General features: G+C 35.1%; 1 protein-coding gene across 1 annotated transcript; it reads right to left on the minus strand.

The window, feature by feature from the left end:
* Positions 1-22,602: 22,602 nt before the first annotated feature.
* On the minus strand, positions 22,603-23,434 carry LOC107616910 (uncharacterized). The gene has a single exon (XM_016318789.3). The coding sequence runs from the start codon at positions 23,213-23,215 to the stop codon at positions 22,748-22,750; it is 468 nt and encodes a 155-aa protein (XP_016174275.1). The 5' UTR covers positions 23,216-23,434; the 3' UTR covers positions 22,603-22,747.
* Between the last annotated feature and the right edge of the window lie 171 nt (positions 23,435-23,605).

The raw sequence follows: 23,605 nt of genomic DNA on the forward strand, positions 1-23,605 counted from the left end.
CGCAACCTCCATCATTGCTTGACAACCATGCCATTGCTATACAACTGTCATTATTATTCAATCACCGAATTTATTCTTTTTTATATTCTCAATCTATTTTCAAGATTTTTTTCGCACAAAATTCGCAATCTTTTTTAGAAAGTTATATAATATTATTGATGCCAAAGATATATAAAACAAGAGATGCTGCATGCTAAGATACTGTACCAAAAATATCCGAATGTACCAAAAATAAAATCATTGTAATATATTGTACTACCAAAAATATATTAGTGATAATTATGGTACTTAAAAGTATTTGTTTAACTTACTAAAAGATATTAAAAATTAATATTTAATTTAAAAAATATAAAAATAAATAATTATTAAATAATTTAAAATTATCATAAAAAATAAATTAAATAAAAATTAGACATCAAATTATAGATACAATAAAATTCACTAAATATATTGTATCTACCATATCTAGTCACCACGGTAGAAAATATGAAATTCTTTATGCTCAGATTTGATTTGTTAACTTTATTTGTCGCCGGATAAGAGATACTATACGAAAAAGTGCATTTAGCATTATCTTGATATTACCTATTTTCTCTCCGTACACACACTTACGTTTTCGCTCTGCACCACCGCCATGAGAGGGGGTTATGTCCGTGGGGGACATTCCCGGGCACATGAACCTAGACAACCGCATCGAACCGAGCAAGATCAGATGCAGCGACTCATGAAGAAAGTGCGCAAGGAAGGAGAAGGTCAAGTTTTCACAGGAGAAGTAACACTGGTACCTAGGGAAGAAGACTGGATGATAGGAGCAGAGGAGGAACATGAACGGGCAGGTACTGGGCACAAAACTTTCAGTGAGGCAGTGAAAGGAGGAAAGACCCCGGTGGGAGAGATGGAAGATGATGAGTTCTCAGAGTCTGAGGAAAATTCAGAGGATGAGGATGAAGTTATGGAAGTCGCTCCATCACAAGCACTCGGAAACCGAAAAATTGATAAACAGCAAGAGCCAGATATCAGAGTAGAGAAGGTGAATGGGATGTATAATTTTGTCATCAATGAAGCTGGTTTAAAAAAGCTTAGACATCCCTGGTGGGATACTCTTATAGTAAAGCTTTTGGGAAGGAGGATCTCCCTTCCGGTCCTAAGCAGGAGGCTTGAATCCATGTGGAGCAAACAGGGATCCATTGAAGTAATAGATTTGGGGAACGATTACTTTATAGTCAAATTCTTCTCTCAGGAGGATTTGGACTTTGCTTTAACTGGAGGACCCTGGAGAATTTTTGATCATTATCTAGCCCTAAGACCATGGAAGCCAAATTTCAATCCGGTTGAAGCCACCATAGACTATATTGCAGCATGGGTGAGACTCCCGGGTCTAGCCATTGAGTATTACGAAGAGGAGATGTTAAAGAAGATTGGAAATATTCTTGGAAGGACTTTGAAGGTGGACGCAAACACTGCGGATAAATGTCGCGGTAAGTTCGCTCGACTCTGTGTCGAGTTAGATTTGACAGAACCTCTAGTTTCTCAATATTCCATTAATGGAGTAAGATACACTGTCGAGTATGAGGGCTTGCACAATATTTGTTTTGGGTGTGGCATGGTTGGTCATGATAAATCCAACTGCCCAAAATCAAAGATGCAGGAGAAGCCTAGCAATGGAATTGATTTAGATGATAAGAGGAAGGGAGATGAAGAAGGTGATCAGTCTGCACAGAAGGAAGATGGAGGAAGAACTCAATCGGCCCAGAATGGTGGAATGAAGGAGGACAGTAACGATAATTCCAAAAATAAGGGTAAAAGTGTAATTCAAGATGATGGAGGTGATTATGGTCCTTGGATGGTAGTCAAAAGGACAAATCGTGGAAAGAGAGCAACAAAAGTGAATAGTGGAGCAGAAGGTGGAGGTATGAATGTGGATGGTACTAGGAATCCTCAAAGCAACGAAGGTACGAGATTTGCCATTCTGAGAGAGAATGAGGAAGTAAATAATCATGCTGAGGCAGCCACTGGCTTGAAACCTACATTTATTGAAGAAATTCCAAATAAAGTCCCTCTTCCCTCTTCCCAGCCTATAAATCTTGTGCCCCATAACCAAGCCCACAAAAAAGCCCAAAAACAAGAACAAAAAATGAACACACAAACACCCACAAAAAAGAACCCTAACTTTGAGCCCTCTACATCCAAGCTTGATTTGACCTCATACATGACTATTCAAGCCCATAACCCCTTGACCCAACACAAGACTCTTCTACAGCAAAATACAACCACTGAACCTACCCTCAGCCTGATTAACCAACGAAACAACTTGACCCCTGCACAGACAACCTCTCCTGTCCCAATCACTAATGATGTTCATCTGCTAGAGTCTCCCACAAAGCAAAACATTGAGGATTCACCCCAACAGACAAGTATGATTGAAGAGTTTGTCCCCGAGACGATTCAAGAGGATGAGAACATGGAGGACCATCAAGGACCACCTCCTGCACCTCCTGATCTGAATTCGATAGGAACAGACGTTATGTTGGAGGCTATCAGAAAATATGAGGAAACAAGGCCCAAATCACCCCAGCGTTCGGAGCCAATTATGCTTAATGCAGAGAATGGAGTATCATTGGGGATCCAGCATGGGTTTGCTCGAGAGGGAGACGAAGACATGCCTATGGTAGAATAGGTTTGTGTTATTCCTACCTTCCTTTTATTTTCCAATGATAGTTAAGTGCTGGAACTGTAGGGGTGCTGCTAGTGAGTCCTTTAGTCGCACCTTTTTGGAAATTGTAAGGATTAATAAACCTGATATAGTCATTCTGTTGGAAACAAGATGTAGCGGTGAGAAAGCTAGGAAGATCATTAGTAAGTCTGGATTTGAATTTTATCATATTGAGGAAGCTGTTGGTTTTAGCGGGGGCATATGGGTGATGTGGAAGGATCCAAATATTGTTATAAGTATTTTGAAATCCAAAACGCAATATGTTCACATGAATGTTAAGAAGGATTATGATGAGGATTGGTTCCTAACTGCCGTGTATGCAAGTCCTCGAGAGGTGAATAGGAGAGAGCTTTGGAATGATATCAAGATAATCAAGAATGGGATCAGAGGTCCTTGGTTAGTGGTAGGCGACTTTAATGAAATAGCAGATCCTTCGGAGAAGAAAGGTGGAGGTCGAACAGATGTTGGAGCTTGCAAGAGGTTCAAAAGATGGATCGAAGAATGTATGTTGATTGACCTAGGATCAGTGGGGCCAAAGTTCACTTGGAGGGGACCGCAATGGGAGAATCTTGAAAGAGTTTTCAAGAGGCTAGATCGAGCTCTAGCTAATGCAGACTGGAGAATAAAATTTCATGAGGCGAGAGTTGAAGTTCTAGCGCGGGTTAAGTCAGATCATCACCCCCTCTTAATATCTATGAAGCCCAAAGATAACCTTGCAAATAATAAACCTTTTAGGTTTGAAGCAATGTGGAGTAGGCATCCTGATTTCAAGCAGTTTGTAGAAAGTCATTGGAGTGGAGCTCAACATTGGGGGAGATCCTTATCGGCACTTGCTGAAAATTTGATGGTTTGGAACAAAGAGGTTTTTGGCCACATTGGCAGACAAAAAAGATCACTTATGAGGAGAATTGGAGGAATTCAAAAAGCATCATCTTATGGAAGAAACCCTTTTTTGGAAGAGCTGGAGAGAAATCTGACGAATGAACTTGAAGAAATTCTGGATCGAGAAGAAATTATGTGGATGCAAAAATCGAGAGATATTTGGGTAGTAGAGGGAGATCGAAACACCAAATATTATCATACAAAAACAATCATTAGAAGAAGAAGAAATAGAATTTTAAAGCTTATGAACTCACAAGGTGATTGGATTGAAGATCAAGAGGAGCTCCGCCAACATGTAGTGGAATTTTTTAAATGTCTTTACAGGCATGATAACTCTCTTTCTCCGGTTCTAATTACCACAAGATCCTATCCCATGCTGGAAGAGGATATTAAAAGAAGCTTCAATTTAAAACCAACAGAAAAAGAAATTCAAGATGCACTGTTTGGTATAGGCTCCTTCAAGGCACCGGGTCCGGATGGCTTTCCAGCCCTTTTTTTCAAGGAGAATTGGAGCATAATTAAAGGGAACATTGGGCAACTAATCCACCTTCTCTGGAGCATGCCGAGTATGGTAGAAACTGTCAATCAAACATTAATTACACTCATCCCTAAGGTGAAATTACCAGATACCATCAACCAATTCAGGCCCATTTCTTTATGTAATGTGAGTTATAAGTGTCTATCAAAGATCATCGTGAATAGGCTGAAGCCTGCGCTAAAGGACCGAATTTCCCCCTTTCAATCTAGCTTTGTGCCTGGCAGAATAATACATGACAACATCTTGATAGCTAAAGAATTAACCCATGCCATGAAGAAGATGAAAGGGCGCAAAGGATTTATGACGATCAAATTTGATTTTGAGAAAGCTTACGATCGGCTTCGTTGGGATTTCCTTAAAGAGTGTCTGATAGACTTCGGATTAGAAGAGCAACTGTTAAAGGTTATAATGAATTGTGTTTCTACTGTCTCGTACAATGTTCTTTGGAATGGGGGGAAGACGGATTTTTTCAAACCTTCTCGAGGTATTAGACAAGGAGACCCAATATCTCCTTACCTTTTTGTCATAGCTATTGATAGATTATCTCATCTCATTGAAGATCTTGTGGAGAAAGGCATTTGGAATCCAATCACTGTGGGTAGACAAGGCCCTCCCATATCCCACCTCCTCTTTGCAGACGATTTGCTAGTTTTTGGAGAAGCTACCGAGAAACAAATGAAAGTGATTCTTGAATCTATAAAAGCTTTCTGTGTAGCTTCAGGGCTGAAAGTAAGCGATACTAAAACCTCTATAACTTTCTCCAACAATGTTAGAGGGACAGACAGAAAAGCTATTATTGACTTATGCCATTACAAAGAAAATAAATATTTGGGGAGGTATTTGGGAGCACACATCACCAATCACAGAAAAAGGGAAGGACAAGTTTAAGAATGTTTTGGAAAGAATGCAAAGCAAGTTAAAGGGGTGGAAGTCTCATTGTTTGTCGTTAGCCGGGAGAATAACCCTCTCTAAGTCGATCTTAAATCCCATAGCTAATTTTGATATGCAGCATATGAGGATTCCAAAAGGTATTTGCCAGGAAATGGAGAAAATGCAAAGGAGATTCATATGGGGTGACACTCCAAATCAGAAAAGAATGCACCATGTTAATTGGCAAACTCTCTGCTTACCCAAAAATCAAGGAGGAATGGGGCTTAGGAGACTCAACCTTGTTAATGATGCTTTCCTAATGAAATTGGTTTGGAGATTGTTGACTGAACCCAATAATTTGTGGGCTCAGGTTTTTTATCATAAATATATCCATAGCAGAGAGGATTCAGGTATCAGTTTTAAAGCTTCTGACTCTCCCAATTGGAAAGAACTGGTTAAAGTGTGGCATATAGTGGAGAATAATTGTAGAAGAGTTGTTGGAGACGGAACAAGCATATCTTTCTGGAAGGATAAATGGATACCGAATGAAGACTGTCTTGCTAGAGCTGCCATCAATCCAATTCCAATGGGAAGAGAAGAAGATTTGGTTGCAAATTATGTGGACAATCAAGGAGATTGGAAATTGGATAACTTATATACTCTCATCCCTCCTTCTATCATTGATAAAATCAGAGCTATTCCTCCCCCCAAAAGTAATTTGAAAGACTCATTGTGCTGGACTAAGTCCTCGAGTGGACAATTCACAATCGCTTCGGCTTATAAAATGCTTGCTGAGTGGGATGTGAATGATAATGTAGACAGATGGACGAAAATTTGGAAATGGAAGGGGCCAGAGAGAATAAAGGTTTTCATATGGCAATTGTTACATGGTAGAATTCTAACAGCCAGCAGAAGAGCATCTATGATGGGAACTAATCCTAATTGCCATCATTGTAAGCATGAACCTGAAACTATCTTGCATGTGATAAGAGATTGTCCAAGAGCTGCGACTATTTGGGTGAAGCTCATCAACCCCGCTGCTGTAGCCCTGTTCTTTAACCTCAACTTCCAAGGATGGATTGAATTAAATTTGCAAAATTCCATTGGTAAGTCACCATCTGAGTGGATAGATGAGTTTTATGTTGCTTGTTGGATGATATGGAAGTGGAGAAACCTTGAGGTCTTCTCTCCTCCTTATGTAAGACCCAAGAACGCTGTTGAAGTGATTAGGAATTCCCTCAATAATTACAGGAAAGCGTATGAAAGAAGAAGTCAGAAATGCACAATAAATGAAACCAAAAGCCAGGAAGGTATATGGATGCCCCCTCCTATTGGGTGGGTAAAATTGAATACTGATGGAGCAGTTTCAAAATTAAAAAATATGGCTGGGTGTGGCGGTTTAATCCGAACGTGGAAGGGGGAGTGGGTTGCAGGCTTTCAAGCAAAGATAGGCAATACTCAAGTTTTTCAAGCGGAAATGTGGGGAATTTTTTATGGTTTACAAACAGCTTGGGACTTGGGAATAAGAAAAATTATTGTTGAAACAGATGCCCTAGAAGTTTGCCAACAGATTACAAAAGGAGAATCTCATAATCAATACAATTCTCTTCTTAGAAAAGTCCAAGACCAGCTGGCGAAACCTTGGGAGGTTAGAGTTCTGCATATTCACAGGAAAGGCAACACCTGTGCCGACTGGATGGCTAAGCATAGCTTGAATAAATCATTTGGATATAGTTTCATTGATAAACCTGAGCCAAACTTAGAAATCCTCATGGAGCAAGATTGGAAGGTCTCTAGACCCACTAGTCAAATTAGTTAGTTTGCTTTTGTTGGGCTTAGGCCCCATTACTTTACCAAAAAAAAAAAAAAACTTTATTTGTCGCCTCAAGAATTAGTTCCTAATTTTGCTCGGGATTTAATTAACGTGTCGCAATATTATCATCATTGATCTTCTTCTTCCTTCTTTTTATAATACTAACTATTAACCAGTAAGTTATTCTTATAATATCATTAATACAGTAACACTATTATACTATTGTTTATTTTTATATAACAGTATACACTAAGATTAATTATACATCAAGGTTAACTGACCATGCATAATAGTGAGTTTACAGCCAAACGAATACATGCATCATACGCACATGTTATTTAGACATACTCACATACATATATAATATTGTATATGTAATTCCTAACTGAAGTTTTTTTTTTTTTTTTTTTTCACGTCTAATAACTGAAGTATTTAAACTTTAATGGTAGCAACGGCTGCATAAAAATTTTGTAAATATGTGTGATTTTCCTGGTAGATGACCTTGTATATTTGTTCAGTCGCTGTCATGATGAATAGAAGTCATGGCGATGACTTGTCGTCTCAGTTTCTTGGTAGCCATGGTTCTAACTCTTCTATGCGACGGAGGAGGAAGCTCAAGGACCAGACTAGGGATGGCAACGGGTCTCCATGGGGCGGGAACATGTCCTCCACCCCCCGCCCCCGCCACCACAATCCGCCCCCGTCCCTGCCCCGTCCTCGCCACGGGTAATGGGGACTCCGTATCCGCCGGAGACCTGAATATCTGCGAATTTTACAAATTAACAATCTCAAACATAGAACAATAAACGATTTCAAGCACAGAACATTAACAATTGAACAAATTTTAAATTTCCAAATCAAAATTCAACAACAATTGCCCAAACAGAAATAAAACTTAGAAAATTAACAATTTCAAACACATTAACAATTGAACAAATCCTAAATTTCCAAATCAAAATTCAATAACAATTGCCCAAACAGAAATAAAATTCAGAAGATTAACAATTTTAAACCATTTCAAATACAAAAAATTAGCAATTGAACAAATCCTGAATTGCCAAATAAAAATTCAACAATAATTGCAGAAATAAAGATACAAACACAGAAGATAAACAATGTGAAATATTGAACAAACTCTAAACCCCAAATGTTGAAAAAAAAAACCTCAAAAGAAACTAATCAGAGAGAAAGGGCCTTATTGATGCGGCGACGACGATTGTGCTGGTGGCGGTGACGATTCTGCTTGAGGAGGCAGCGACGAGGAAGACCGATTAGGAGGCTGCAATGATGATGAACGAGCAAGGAGCAGGAGGCGGCGATGATGAGACGGCGACAGTGAGGGAGAATGTGGTGATTTGCGATGTGAGTGAGGGAAGGAGGCGGTGACCAACAATGAGACTTGTAAGCAGCGGAGAACCTTGGCGTGGCTGGCGAGGTGCCGATGTAGGAAGAAGATGGTCGGCGACGCTGTTGTTGGAGAAGAGAAGCAGCAGCTGGAGGCAGAGGAAGAAGGAGGTGGCTACTGGGTTGAAGGAGATATATATATGGGCATTTATGTAATTTTATATTGTGGGTATTATACGGGTACCCACGGGGCGGGTACCTCTTCCCCTGCCCCCGCCCCATTTAATAGACGGGTACCCGTCCCCGTCACCCGCGGAAAAAAATGTTCCCCATATCTACTCCCCGGCGGGTAAATCCCCGCGGATACCCGTCCGTCGGAAAAAATTGTCATCCCTAGACCAGACATGATTTTGCAGGTTGAAGACAATGATCAAGAAATCTGGTACAAGAGAGAATCCAAATAGGTTGTTCCACACTTGTGCAAGATACCTGGTGAGTTAGGGTAAATTAATTTTGTTTTCTATTTCCTATGTCTATTTTGTTGGGCAGTTGAAATTGATATTTTTTCTGAAAATATTCAGAAGGGAAGCCACTGCAACTTCTTTAGGTGGGTTGATGATGTTGGGTATGAAGCAGGAGCAGAAACTGATGTAGAGGTTGACAGTGAGTATGATGAATGGAGATTGAATGTGTCATGGAGAGTGGGTAGCTTGGAGGGTGAAGTTAGAGCAATGAAGATGCTAATAATGTACATCTCAGTTGCAACGATTGTGGCTACTGTCATTTTTGCATCACTTTTGTTCACATGTATCTCCAAGTAAAGCTACAGATGGAGTGTTATGTTGTCGTGCTTTAGGGGTGTTGTTAGAGTTTTGAAATTGAATTAGTTGTTATGTAATGATGATGTGACTTATGAATAAATTAGGTGTTCCAGCTTGATCGTGTTTAAGTCAACATAAACTTGTCCTTTGAGCATGATGGGTTTGATTGAAAATACAATATGGTGATGTTTGTAACCTAAATATAAATTCACCAAAAAGCTGTATACATCACAATAGACATAATCATTGTTATAATCCATAACAAACATCATAATCATATCATATTGTCTTAGTAGATATACCACATAGGTAATCAAGGATCCACAACTTAACAGAGCAAAACAAAACAAAGGTTCCATAGCATTGTTCACCTAAACAAAACAACATAATAGGCCTAACTAAAATATCCTGATAACACAACCATATTGTTTACACAATCTTGTTCCCAAAAAGCTAATAACAACGACATACAAAACACATTTCCTAATTAAAATTTTTAATCTTTCTTTCTTAGATGCTTGAAGGCTGAAGTTGGCACAAATGTCATGAAACTTTGCATCTTCTTAACAGTTACAGAACTTGTTTCTTCCAGTGTTTCAGCAGATATGGCTACAGGTGATTTGGTGGAGGCATTCAATCTTGCCTTGCGTTTAATGACATGCAATTTTGGTGGCCTTCCTCTCTTTGCATCCTGCATAGGCCAGTTGGTAGAACCATTATTTTTCAACTAAATAAATGTAAGTAGTGTTAAAGATAAAGCAATAAGTAAACAACCTGAAGGTCTTCAACAGTCGGTTAGGTATCTTGTATTGGTGGGGAGCCTTTTGGTTGGCTGATTATCACCTCAAGTTGTGGCTGGACTGGTGGAGGAGGTAGAGAAAGGGAATGAACATCATTGTTGGTGTTTGTTTCATCTATAGGAAGCAGGGACGGACATAAGGGGGCGCGAGTGAAGGCCTCAGCCCCCCTTTCCCCCCGCTTCTTTTAAAAAAATTAATAGTAATAAGTTATTATGTATAAATTAATTTTTTTTAAAAAAATATTTAGTATTTAGTCTAATATAAATAAAAGTTCTGTTCAATTTAAATATTAATAATTTTTAATATAGAAAAAGTAAGTAACAATATTAAAAAATCTGAAAAAGATATTATTACTAATATTTTTAATTAAATAAAAAACTTTTCAAATCTCATCAAGTGAATTCTTTTTCTTCCTGTGACATTTTTTTATTCATTTGGTATTAATTCTCTCTATTTCAACTGCTACAACTAAGAAATCTTTTTCAATTATGAATATTGTGAAAAATAACTCAGTAACAAAATGAAAGATGAATTTCTTGCTAATTGTCTTTTAATTATATTGAAAAGAAAATTGCTGAAAATTTTGACACAAATTCTATTATCGATAAATTTTATGATATAAAAAATTGACCACTTCGTTAGTAAAAAGTACACACATATTTTTGTAATATATCTTATATTATATAATTTTTTACATAATTTTTAATATTATATGTGTTATTGGCCCCATGATAACATTTCTGGATTCGTCCACTACAACAAAACAGCGTAGCGGCGGCGGTTTTTTTTGGGGGTTGCGGCGGTTATAACCGCCGCTATAATCGGGTGCCGGCGGTGAGCAAAACGCGGCCAGGTCAACTGTCGGCACAGCAGCGGTGGCGGTTTCGAAGAACCGCTAGAATAACTGCCGCCAAAGTCACTCAGCAAATCGCGACGATTTGAAACCGTTACTATGCGCGTGAACCAGGCAGAGTAGGTGTATGGCGGCGGTTTAACAACCACCGCGAAATTCAAAATTTTAATTACCTTGGACATTCACGGCGGTTTTGAACCACCGCTAAAAGGTCGACAGAACATCTAACATGAATTTCGCGGCGGTTTTCAACTGCCGCAAAAACGGCAGCATGTTTTTTTAAAAAATAAACAAATTTATATATAAACTACTTCCTAATGCTTCGGTCCTAATAAAAAAAATAATTATTACAAATATTAAGATCTAAAAATTAAAGTAAAATAGAAAAATTAACAAAAATAATATCAACATTGCTTTTCAAAATATAATATATATTTAATAAGTCTTACCTAATCATAAATCCAACACAATCAATGTTTAATACCTATATTTACATATCAGAGTAAATTCAAATAGCGCAATCCTAAAATTGAATTAGAAAAGAATTTTGCTTCTAATATTTAACTAAGCTAAAAGCCTAAAATAAAGAGTCACTTTAATAATAAAAGTCTTCAGTCACTTCAATCATAAAATTCTACAACTACTTCATGGAATAGTAGAAGGTGGCTTTGTCTCCATTAGAGAGTCTGCAACCTAGGATTAAAAATAAATAAAAATATGTTAGAATAAAAACAAAGACCATTAAATAATTTAAGTCTAACATGAAAAGGCATAAGCTATCCGCACAAATTAGGAAAATGAACAACAATAACTAAATCATTATTTTACTAAATCATGCACAATGAAAGATTCAGGAAAAAAATAATATATAATATTTACCTCATTATTCGTAGCTGTAGGAAAGTCATGTGGCATTTTTCTACCAATACAATGATTAATGAAATATGTCACCTGGGCTTGTAATAAGGAAATTGTTGCTTTATTCTTTTGTAATTCTACTTTCATAGAGCGAACTTTAGCCATATCAAAGTCATGATTGCATGAAGAAGATACCCCTCCTAAACTATTAGAAGATTTCATGACTTGGGATGGACAAACACCAAATCCTACACCTCTAACACGACTCGGATGTTATTTTCTAAATAACTTGATATATACATTATCAGTAGAACTCTCATTAGCTTGAAACAAAGTTAATTGTTCCTATGATAAAAATTTGAGAAATGCATCATCATTAGAATAATCTCCATCATCATTAACAAACAAAGCCAAAATAAAGTGAAAGTGCTTACACTTTTCTCTCTAGCCTCATCATTATCAAAAGATCCATCCTTCTTCGTATGACTAATTGGATACATTTCAGCTCTAGTAAAAACTCTCTTGTTTGCAATTTCCTATCAATTCAATAAATGGGAATTCAATTTCAACGCATGTAATAATTAAATAACATAATATTATCTTGATAAGGACTCAATCACAAACCAACTCGTATTTCTTCCTAGCAATCGTCTTAAATCCGAGTGTATGAATATAAAATGTTTCCAAAAAAATTTGGGATGTTACATTTATCCCCTGTAATTTTGTTAAAAATAGTTTGATTTTATAAATCTTTTATATCATAATCTATAATATTAGGACAAAATCGACGTAACTCTAAAAAATTCATATTCTCGTATTATGGTAAAAATACTAGTATATAAGATATATCACACAAAATGAAAAATTTCAAACACTAGCTGGGCAAATTCATGGCTACACACATATGATACTTAAATATTTAATGCATATAGGATTATTTGTGCAATTATTATTAATTATAAATTGGTATATTTTATATTTGTACAAGTGTTTTTAAAATAGTCCCAAATTATACTTAAAAAATTAGGTACACACAAAAAATAGTACTATATATTTTTTTTATATTTACACATGTACTGTTTTATTTTATTTTTAATATATATTTTAATATAAATATATTAACTTATTTTTTTTACGGATGTAACATGGTTATAAGTAATTTTCATCATTGAAGCTATGAATATTGGTCAATAATTCTACTGCTAGTTTACCTCTTCTATCTCGTCCCAATTATTACCCTATTATTACCGAGATTAGATACGTAAAGCTTTCCATGGACCATGAGTCCAACAAAACAATTTCTTCCACTTGTGATAATTATGAATGTATTTATCCAATTCAAACACATCTAAAAATATATAATTTTTTTATGAGAGTACATAAAAAATACAAAAAAATGCGTAAAAAAAAGTAATATTACAGATAAAAATATTAAAATCTAATATATATTACACAAAATGAAAATTTCGAGCACTAGCGGGGCAAATTCATGGCCACACACATATGATACTTAAATATTTAATACATATACGATTATTTGTGCAATTATTATTAATTATAAATAAGTATATTTTAGATTTGTACAAGTATTTTTAAAACTATCCCAAATTATACTTAAAAAATGAGGTGCATACAAAAAATAGCACCATATATTTATGAGAATGTATAGGGAGTCAATGATCTAAGCGTACAATGTGTACAATGAAGGTTTAGAAAGTATTAGAGATATCATTATTAGTGTTACATTGTCTTAGCAGGTTGTGCTTTTGGGATGAGTGGTTTTAAGACATGGTATAAGAGTTCCAGATTCGAAAGGTCAAGAGTTCAAACCTTGGTGAACCCAAAATTGGTACTGTTTTATTTTATTTTTAATATAAATATGTGTTTGATAACTTATTTTTTGTACAAATGTAATATAATCATAAATCATTTTCATCATTAACGTTATGGCGATATTGGTCAATAATTCTACTATTAACTTACCTCTTCTATCCATCTTAATTACTGTCACCGATATTACACCAGTAAAATTTTTCGTAAACCATGAGTCTAATGTGGCAACTTGTCCCACTTGTGATAATTATGAATGTATCTATCCAATTCAAATAAATTTGGAGAAATATGTAAATCAAAATCTCCATGAAAATACATAAAGAATACAGAGAATACACATAGAAAAAAAGAAAGAATATTTGAACATAAGGGTGGGATACACAGGTGGAATAAAGTTAGGCAATCTTTTCACGTAAAAGATCCGCAAGCTTGGAATCTTTCACTGTTTTTTTTTTTGGATAATTTACCAGAATATGTCTATGTCTCAAGAAAAGAATTGTTTAATCTGTTTAGGTGGACAGAGTAAATAAACGATATAAGTATAGAAAGATTCATTTGTTTGTGTTCATACTACTACCGAAAAGAGGTGCATTGAAAGCAATAAATGAAATTAACCGAATGCGGACTAAAGAGATTTTTTGTGAGCGAGACTAAGTATAGGAGGAATGTCGATGTCAAGGCGAAGCAGGATAAGAGGGATGCAAATAACAATGGTTCTTTTGAAGAAGGGCTCTTTGATCGTGGAAAAAATTATGTACCCAACGAGGATTTTCATTGCTTGACCAGTAACAAAAGGGATCTCTATTATTGAACATCACTACACCAAGAATCTTGAAGCGCGTAATGATGACATAGGGTTCACGGGAGGGGTACCAAGACGAGGGCAGAATGGTCATTATCGTTGCGAATTTGGATGAATGGCAGCATAGGTTTTTGAAACAGAAAACGCATAATCCTATAATTTGAATGGCAGTTATGGCTTCTGATTCTATAGGATCTCATTCAGGTAGTGATGAAGGAGTAAGCTTACCCAAACGACACAAAGAGGAGCTTGACACGGGTAGGGAGGATTGCCGTGTTTTGCATGGAAGAGAGGCATGGTTTCGGACGCAATGAAAGCTATTGTAGTGATATGCGACGGTGAATACAGGCTTGGTAAAGCTTTTCGAAAAGGTACTTATACTTTTTAAAAGCACAAGCTCCTCATTTTGTGTTGGTAAATCAAAAAAATTATGTGCTTGTGTTTGCAGTTTTTAAAAGATCGGAATACTTTTGAAAGCAACTAAGGTGGAGTTTTTCAAAATTGGCTTGTACTTTTCAAAATTTAAATGTCTAATATAACCTCATATATTAACTAATTTTCAAATTTAATCCTTAAATTTATGTCTTTTATAATATTTTTAAATTTTAAAAGCTATTTTACTAAACGTAATTATTGCTACTTGTGTTTATTAAAAGTCATTTTTAAAAATACTACACTTTTAAAAAGAAAAAGCATTACCAAAGAAAAAGGCTGTATTGGTGGCTATCGCGGGAGCATGTGACAGAGATATTGCGCCATCGAGGGGAGGAGGGTCGAAGGGTCTAGCTTTTGTGCAGGGGATGTGGAGGGTATGACTCAATGTAGGGCTAATGGGACTGGTGGGGAGGGTCGAAGAGTCTGGCCTTTGTGCAGGAGATATGGAGGGCGCGACTCAATGTAGAGCCAATGGGACTGGTGGGGGAGAGGCAGTGAAAGGGGCCAGAAGACCGACAGGCGGGTTTGAAAGGTACCTGTGCCACCGCAAATAGTCGAGAGCGAGAACCTCACGGAGTCACTGCTGAATCAGTCTGCGCCGGGTTGGGGTCTGTCGGAGGTGCGGGAAACAATATAGCAACAAAAGAAACTGCATTAGGGATGCGGGCACATAGGAAAAATAATGAGTAAGAAGGAGATAAGGAGTTTCAATGGTACCTGTGCCACCGCAAATAGGCTAAACAGGAGTGTGAAGATGAACACTGCTCTAAGTAGGATGAGGGATGTTGAAGCGAAAGAATTAGATGTAGGGGTTGAAAATCCGGTGATGAATGAAAATTGCTTTGAAGAGGAAGGAAATTTAAGAAACTTGGAGGACTCTGGAGGTTCTGGAAAGGATGTAGGTAGTGAGCCAGATCTAAAAAGTAAGGAGAAAGTTGGGAAGATGATTTGGTTAAAAATAGAGTGGCTTATTGGCAGTGGAATTAGGAGCTATTCTTTATGACGAGGAAGAAGATATTATGACTATTCTTCAAACTCAGAATGAAGCAGATGCACAGAAAAAGAGGCAAGCAAAACAAAAGGAGAAAGCAAGAAGGAGTCGTCTTAAAAATCGAAATAAAGTGTGTAATACATTGCTTAAATAATTTACAGTTGTTGGAATGTAAGGGGTTTAGGGGGTATCGGAAAGTTAGGAATGGTAAAAAGTTTTAAGAGAAAAAATAAGGTAAACATGTTAGGATTGATAAAAACGAAGAAACAGGAGGTGACTAAGTTTGATGTAATGCAAATTTCGGAGAATAATGTGGTGGGTTGGAAATTTGTGGGATCTAATGGTGCTTCTTGGGGTTTATTGTTGACGTGGGACGACATGATGTTTAAGTCGAGTAATTGTTATAAAGGAGAGAGATGATTGTGTGTGGAATGAGTGTTGACGAATAATAGTTTCAATTGTGCGTTTTGTTTGATGTATGGTACGCATGTCAGAGAGAACAAACTGACTGTGTGGAAAGAGTTGAGCTTTATCTCCACATGAGTGACTTTAATGAGGTTGTGACAGTGGATGAGAGGAAAGGAGCCAGTACATTAACCGCAGCAGCGGAAGATTTTAGAAACTGGATACAGCATATGAAGCTGGTGGATTTAGAATTGAATGACAGTAAGTTTACTTGGTTTAGGGGCCAATCGTGCAGTCGCATTGATCGTGTGTTGGTTAGCATGGAATGGGTTGAAGAGTTTCATGAGACGCGACTGCAGAGAGGTTTATCGGATCATTGTCCGTTGATGGATTTTGTGCTATCATCCGGAATATTTGGCTGAAAAAGAATGACAGAATATTCAGGAATCAAAAAACAGGTGTTGCAGAGGTTATCAACAAGTCGATTAGAAGTTACAAAGAGTGAACTGATTTTGATCCTTCTAGTTGTTGATGACAATGCCAAAGATGACTATAGTTTAATTTTCTTTTTCGTTACCTAGTAATTTTGTACTTTCTAACTACTCTACCTTGTTGTGTTGAGTTTTTTGTTTAAAAAAAAATGATTATAAATTGGTCGTTGATATATGAATTATTATTAGGGGATCAGCATCTTACTTGCACGAACAATAATATTATTGTTGGCAAATGGGGTTAAACCCTCGTAACATACCAACATGTTTCACAATCCCAATCAATATATTATCATAGTGGGAGGAGCACGAAGAAATAAAGAAATTTTATTTGTACATATGCCTCATTTCGAGCTGTATCCATTGCTTTCCAGAGTAATAAACCTTGAAATAAATTAACCGTGGTAAGAGATTGGTAGCATTATAATACTAATCATCTTGTGTATATATATTTTTATGATTTTGAGGAAGAAGCTAAGCTCATGCGCGGTTCAGGACAAATATAAGGACCAAGAACCACGTGGTTGTATCATTACTCCTCCAACTATATTCTACTATAGATAATTAGATATAGATACAGATAGATAGCCTTATGTGCATTCTATTAATAATTAATTATTTTAGTTACTTAGGTATCCGATGCTCCATATATATAGTCAAAGTTTAATCATCAATATTCTCGGTTAGATGATAACTATACTCTTACCATCTATAAGATATTAATTACTACTACGCCAGTTATAGTATAGTAGATCTAAATATATAGTCTTTCATTAAAATAGGCCACCCTATTTTGTCTGTTAGTAAACAACTAAAGTCTAAAGAACATGGTGACTTCTCATTGCACTTGTAATGCAAAGTAAGGGAAGCTTTGGAGGATAAATTATTCCTTAATCTCACTTCCGAAGAAATTAAAGTAATTTTTAAAAATTCTTCATCTATATTCAATCTCGAGGTGAAGGTATATTATCACAAGTTTCCAAGCAGTATAATAATTAAATAAGAGTAAAGTATCGTTTTTGTCCCCAACGTTTGGGGTAAGTCTCAAAGTTGTCCCTAACGTTTCAATTGTCCTATTTAAGTCTCTAACGTTTTAAAATTGACTCAATGTTATCCTGCTGTTAGGATCTGTTAACAGAATTGACGGCGGGACAAAATTGAGACGATTTTGAAACGTTAGGGACTTAAATAGGACGAAAATATTGGGGACAAAAATGATACATAAAAATAAATTTTAATTTTATCCTTCAGTAATATTAATTTTGTACTGTAGATAGTATTTAATTATTTTTTAATTACATCTAAATAAATTACACTTAATCACGTTACTTCCATTTTAAATAAATTTATTTTTTTATATAATTTTACTCTTAAAAATTTTTAGTTATCATGAAATGTTTGTAAAATGACTAGTATATAAACTTTAAGAAAAGAAAAAAATAATATATATACAATAAAAGAAAAAAATAATATATATACAATAAAATATAAATTATATCTTTTGTCTCTAATGTATCAAAATTTTTTAAAATTATAAAAAAATAAATTTATTTAAAATGGAAGTAATGTGATTAAGTGTAAATTATTTAGATGTAATTAAAAAATAATTGAATACTATGTACAGTACAAAATTAATATTATTGAAAGATAAAATTAAATTAAAATTTATTTTATGTATCGTTTTTGTCCCTAACGTTTCAAAATCGTTTTAATTTTGTCATGCCGTCAATTCTGTTAATGGATCCCTAACGACAGGACAACATTGAGTAAATTTTAAAACGTTAAGAACTTAAATAGGACGATTGAAACGTTAGGGATAACTTTAGAACTTACCCCAAACGTTAGGGAAAAAAACGATACTTTACTCATTAAATAAATAAAATTCCTCTATGGTTAGAATTTACTTTCAATGTGACAGATTATATTACTTTTAACTGTGTAGTTCCTTAACAATGTAAATAAATTAAAAACTTATTATATTTAGAACTTAGAAAAGAGAAGTATCCATCAACCGAAATAGTAGTAGGTCATTAGCACTTTTCAGTTTTTGTCACAAAGACAGAGCAACTACTGCACCCTTTTTGAAAATGAAAAATTAGCATGAATATATGCTTGTAATTGGTTAGAATTAGGCATAATAATGGTTATAAACACGTTGCAAGTAAAGATCTCATGTCTGATGTTTATCAGTTACCATTATGCGCTGTCATTCGTCTGAGTTTTCATATCAGGAATAATTAACTGTTTATATTAGAATTATTATAGCTAGGTCACCGGATATGCATGAATACCTCAGAGTAGTCCTTCTTATCTCTATGTGGAATTGTGGATGCAGCTAGCTAGCAGGTGCAGTATAGTGGGACATATATATAGTATATAAATTATGTGGCTGCTATGATGCCACCAACTGGGGATGAAAATGAAGGAAGCATTTAATATTGTTGCATTTCTTGGCCGATGGATAGAGTTTTCTGATTAAAATTAGTAGTTGGGAGGAAAAAGAAGTGTCGTTTGGGAGTTCTATATGCAAAGTTTGAAAGTGACCTGAGATTGCTGTGTGTGTTGTGTTGTGTTGTGTTGTGTGTATTTATTTATAAATGGTTATCCAATTTTCCTAAAGCAACAACTGGCCAAGTTGGGTTTCTCAGGCGCTGTTTTTGTGTTGTAGCATCATGTGCAACACTAGTAGTATATGTTGTGAATTTTAACCAATTAAATATAGCTACCCCCCTTAATTTGGCCATGGTTCTGTCATATGATGCATGCATGTATTCATTATTAATTCATTATTTTACTTATCATGAGTTTGTAATTTTTTTTTCACGTACAAATAATTATTGAGGTCGAATTATGTTATATTTTCTTGACATGAAATAACCAAAGGGAATTATCTTTTCTCAGAATCTCACAAAACATGTGGCCGGGGCACGCAGTAAATTTTAAGGCATGATTGGAAAAATCAATGAGCAAGTGAGACAAGAGAAATATAGTACCAATAATTGTGTATAATTGTATATAACAAATAAAGGAGATATTCTTGTATGGATATATATTTATTAATTAACAATATGATTTAGGTATTCTAACAATAAAAAAGTAGATGCATGAAAATTGCCTTAATTTTATTCTAACAATAATGTATACTCAATCATTCATGAATCTCAGACTCTATCTTTTCTTTTTGGAGTATGCTAACAATAATCATTCATGGTGGTTTACTTAACACTAATAAAATAAAATCTGTGTGCCCAAAATTGGAAGAAGGGTGGCACGTTCTCCAAGTGGTACACTATTAACCATTGTCAAAATTCGCCAACCTGAGTGCTCAATCCTGATCCTTCCTAGGCCAAGTTGGATTAATTTTCATTTTTTGAGCAAATTAAAAGCAAAATATCTTCTTTTTTTGGTGTTGGCAAAATATATCCTTGGTAAGCGCATGAGTGAGCGGATTTAGGGTATGGGCCGTATTATGGGCCCTGAGTGAGAGGACAATTTGCATAACCCAGGGGCCAGGGGACAGAAAATCACTTCTTGCTCCAGTTTGATCCTATCGATCGATATAAATAATTTAAAAAGCATATCCATGTGAACAAGGTAATCTGAGGTGAACTAGTGAACCAATCCCATCGAAAGTGTCACCTTAGTTTCTTGATTCTGAACCAGTGTTATGTGAGTATAAGGTTCTGTTGTCAGACAGAAATATCATAATAATAATCCCCACCAACAAGACATATTATGTTCAATTATTGTTTAGTGTGATGATACAAATATTTCTTAGAAAAAATTATTTTAAAGTACGGTTAGGAAGATTTAATTATTAAAAAGAATTTTTAATATTAAAATTATTAAAAAAGATTAAATATTTTTATAATATTTAAAAAAAACAAAATTTTTTTATAAAAAGATAAATATATTTTTAATTATTTTTTTTATTTATTTTTTATAATCTTTATGTTGATAAATTTTATTTTTTTTTAAATTTTAATAATTTTTATTATTTATTTATTTATTTATTTTTGTGATTTTTATTCAACGAAAAAAAAAGACAAAAGATCAGAAAAAATAAATAAATAAATAATAAAAATTACTAAAATCTTAGAAAAAATAAAAATGGTTAATATAAAAATTATAAAAAAAAGTAAAAAATAAATAAAAAATAATTAAAGATATATTTGTCTTTTTACAAAAAGATTTGGTCTTTTTTCTTAAATATTATAAATATTATAAAAAGATTTGGTCGTTGTTAATAATTTTAATATTAAAGATCTTTTTTAATAATTAAATCTCCTAACGATCTTTTAGAATAATTTTTCCTAAATTAATTAACTAATTAATCCCAAGTGAATATTCATATATATCTATATAGTGTTGAGAATTAAACAGCATATATTAAAGATTTTAAAAAATAAATAAATAAATAATTAAAGTCTCCTTATAAAAAAATTTGGTTCTTCTTCTTAAATATTATAAAAAAATTTAGTCTTTTTTAATAAATTTAGTATTAAAGGTTCTTTTTAATAATTAAATCTTCTTAACGGTCTTTAGAATAATTTTCCCTATTTCGTAGGTAGAAAATTAGGCCAAACATGCCCTTCTTGGCGATGAAATTCCTTTAGTAGAAAGATTTATAAAGACACTCGTAATCAATACGTGGATCAAAACTCAAAAGTGAGAAATTCTAGGGTTTTATTGAGATTTAAATTCCGAATCAGTTTTGAGATGAGGTTGATTCTAAATGGTCAAGTCCTTTTTGTTGACTGAATTGCACTAGATCTAACAGTTCAAAAAAATAAAATAAAATATAAAGTAAAGCAGTTGTAATTAAGATGTGAATGCTATAAATGGCTAATGGTCAAGCTGGACCTACCTAGCTAGTCCAAGTGATATTTTAAACTGATTTGAATAGCGGGAGATACAAGGATAGGACAAATAGAATTGGACAATGCTGTTTGTCGTTAGGAGTGAACAAGTATTGATAGAATTTGGCTATTATGCTATACAATATAAACGTATTCTTTGGTTTTATATTTATGAATAAGATGCTATGCATTCAGCTAAGTTATCATGAAATGGGGACAAACTGCAGGGAGGATCTGGAGGAATTTCATGTATGACTTTTTTCTTTATTTTTTTATATATCGATGTTTGATGTCTAGTATATATATCCATTGTATTCAACAGCTTTTTCATCTTTGTGGAATGACACGGCAGTAGGCCATATATACGTCCACTGATAAGTGCATGTCGATCTTTTGAAGGATCCTCGTTAGAATTGTCATCATTTGTTTCGGGCCATTACTGAAACTGAAAAAAGCCAATTAAAGCCAGCTACGCGCCAACTCATCATACCCAAAAGGATTATTTGTGTACCTACCTTAAATAAAAGAATTAATGTATTAACTAATTAGCTATATCGAAATTAATTAAGGCAGATCTAGATTTCTTGCTGCAGCAACAAGGATGAACAAAACATTTTGTTAGTGCCAATTTGAGCATCTATATGCCACCTTTCGGTATACGCACCTATATATACAAGATATTATAAATCAAATTAAAGTGTAGCATCTTATTTGCACTGCAAGAATATAGAGTGTGAGTAACGATAATCTTATTAAGTGTATATAGCTGATCAAGAACCATGTGTATGTCTAATTTCCTCCTAACCTACTTATGCCCATTCGAGATTTTTTTTCCCTCTTCAAAATTTTGGACTGAATAAAGCAACGCTAACCAAAGCCATTGGCCGGTTGTAGATATTTCCAAAAGCATGCGTTGTCTCTACCTTTCGCCTTTGATTGACATTGATTGTTCATGCTTCAAGAAAACGATGCTTCTACTCTCCCCACTCATTACGTGTTACACGTCTCTTTTATCAGATCGAATTTAATAATATTGCATGCATGTTTCTTCTTCTAAACAAAATAATGAGGACCAATCTTTTCCACAATACAGTTAACACTTCAACTAATTATATTTAGACCAATAGTTTAGATTTATAAATATTTATTTAATTAATCTACATAAACTTACCTGCCATGTGATTTGATATATTCAAGTGAAAGTATGATGATTTCTCATATCACAAGTATAAAAAGTTAAAAACCCAAAATAATTATACATATGGACACCAATACCGGATTCGTTGCGCATATCTAGAAATTAAAATTGAGGTGAAATTCATTGTGATATATATCGGATAGAACAGGATTTGAGAACAAAAAATGGAGACGAAGATACAAAAGGAAATGACAATGCATGCACCGAGTTGGTGGAATGGAAATCGGAAAACTGGGAATCACTATGCGTCGTCCTCGGGAATGGTGAGCAGCAGAGGCCGCCAATTAGCCTTCCTTTTCAGTAACGACCTGCAACGGAAACCCCTCCATACAGAGCTGCTCGATCCAGGCCCATCCCTCCATGGGCCTGGCCCACTAAGGCCCATACTCCCAACACCCACTGAGCCCAACAATGTAGCAGCAGTGGCACGGTCTGCCTCCTCTCTAGGCGGCGAAGACACGAACAGATCCTTAAGCGAGTGCCTCCGCATCATCAGATCCTTGCTCTGCTTTTCCAATGACACGTGGTCCTGCAGAAGCGGTGGCTCTTGCGGCCGAGGTGACCGGCTCAGGCTCAGGCTCAGCAGCGTGCGCAAGGTGGTCTTGGGGCGACGGAGCTGAACTAGTGGGCTGGCTCTTGGGCTTTGGGTTGGGCTCTGTGCAACGCCGCAATGCGACGCGAAGAGCTTGAATTTGTGGAGAGCGGCCATGTTCAGTGAGTGTGTTTGTTTGTGAAAAATATGCGAATCGTATTTAAATGAAGTGGTTAAGGGGACATATTGATGATGGATGGGTTAAGTGAGTTTGAATTCGAACAGGAAGAAGCATGGGATCTCTTTTGGGAATGGAAACACCAAACACATTCATTGCCATTTGCCATTGCTTTTCCTTTTTTGTTTCAAAGGAGAAAAAGTGTCGTCACTCCTGACCAATGAGTCAATGACCACATTTACCAATGCCTTTCTTTCTATAAAGACAAGAAAGTAATACTCTACTTGTTTAACAATCAAAACAACATTTCTATTTGTGACTTGATGCTCTTATCTTCCGCTTTATAACCCCACAGCTCATCCTTTTCTTTCACATTAATCACGCTGTAT

This window comes from Arachis ipaensis, chromosome B9 (assembly GCF_059453495.1).
Source record: "Arachis ipaensis isolate K30076 ecotype BB chromosome B9, ASM5945349v1, whole genome shotgun sequence".
In the NCBI taxonomy this organism is placed as follows: Eukaryota; Viridiplantae; Streptophyta; class Magnoliopsida; order Fabales; family Fabaceae; genus Arachis; species Arachis ipaensis.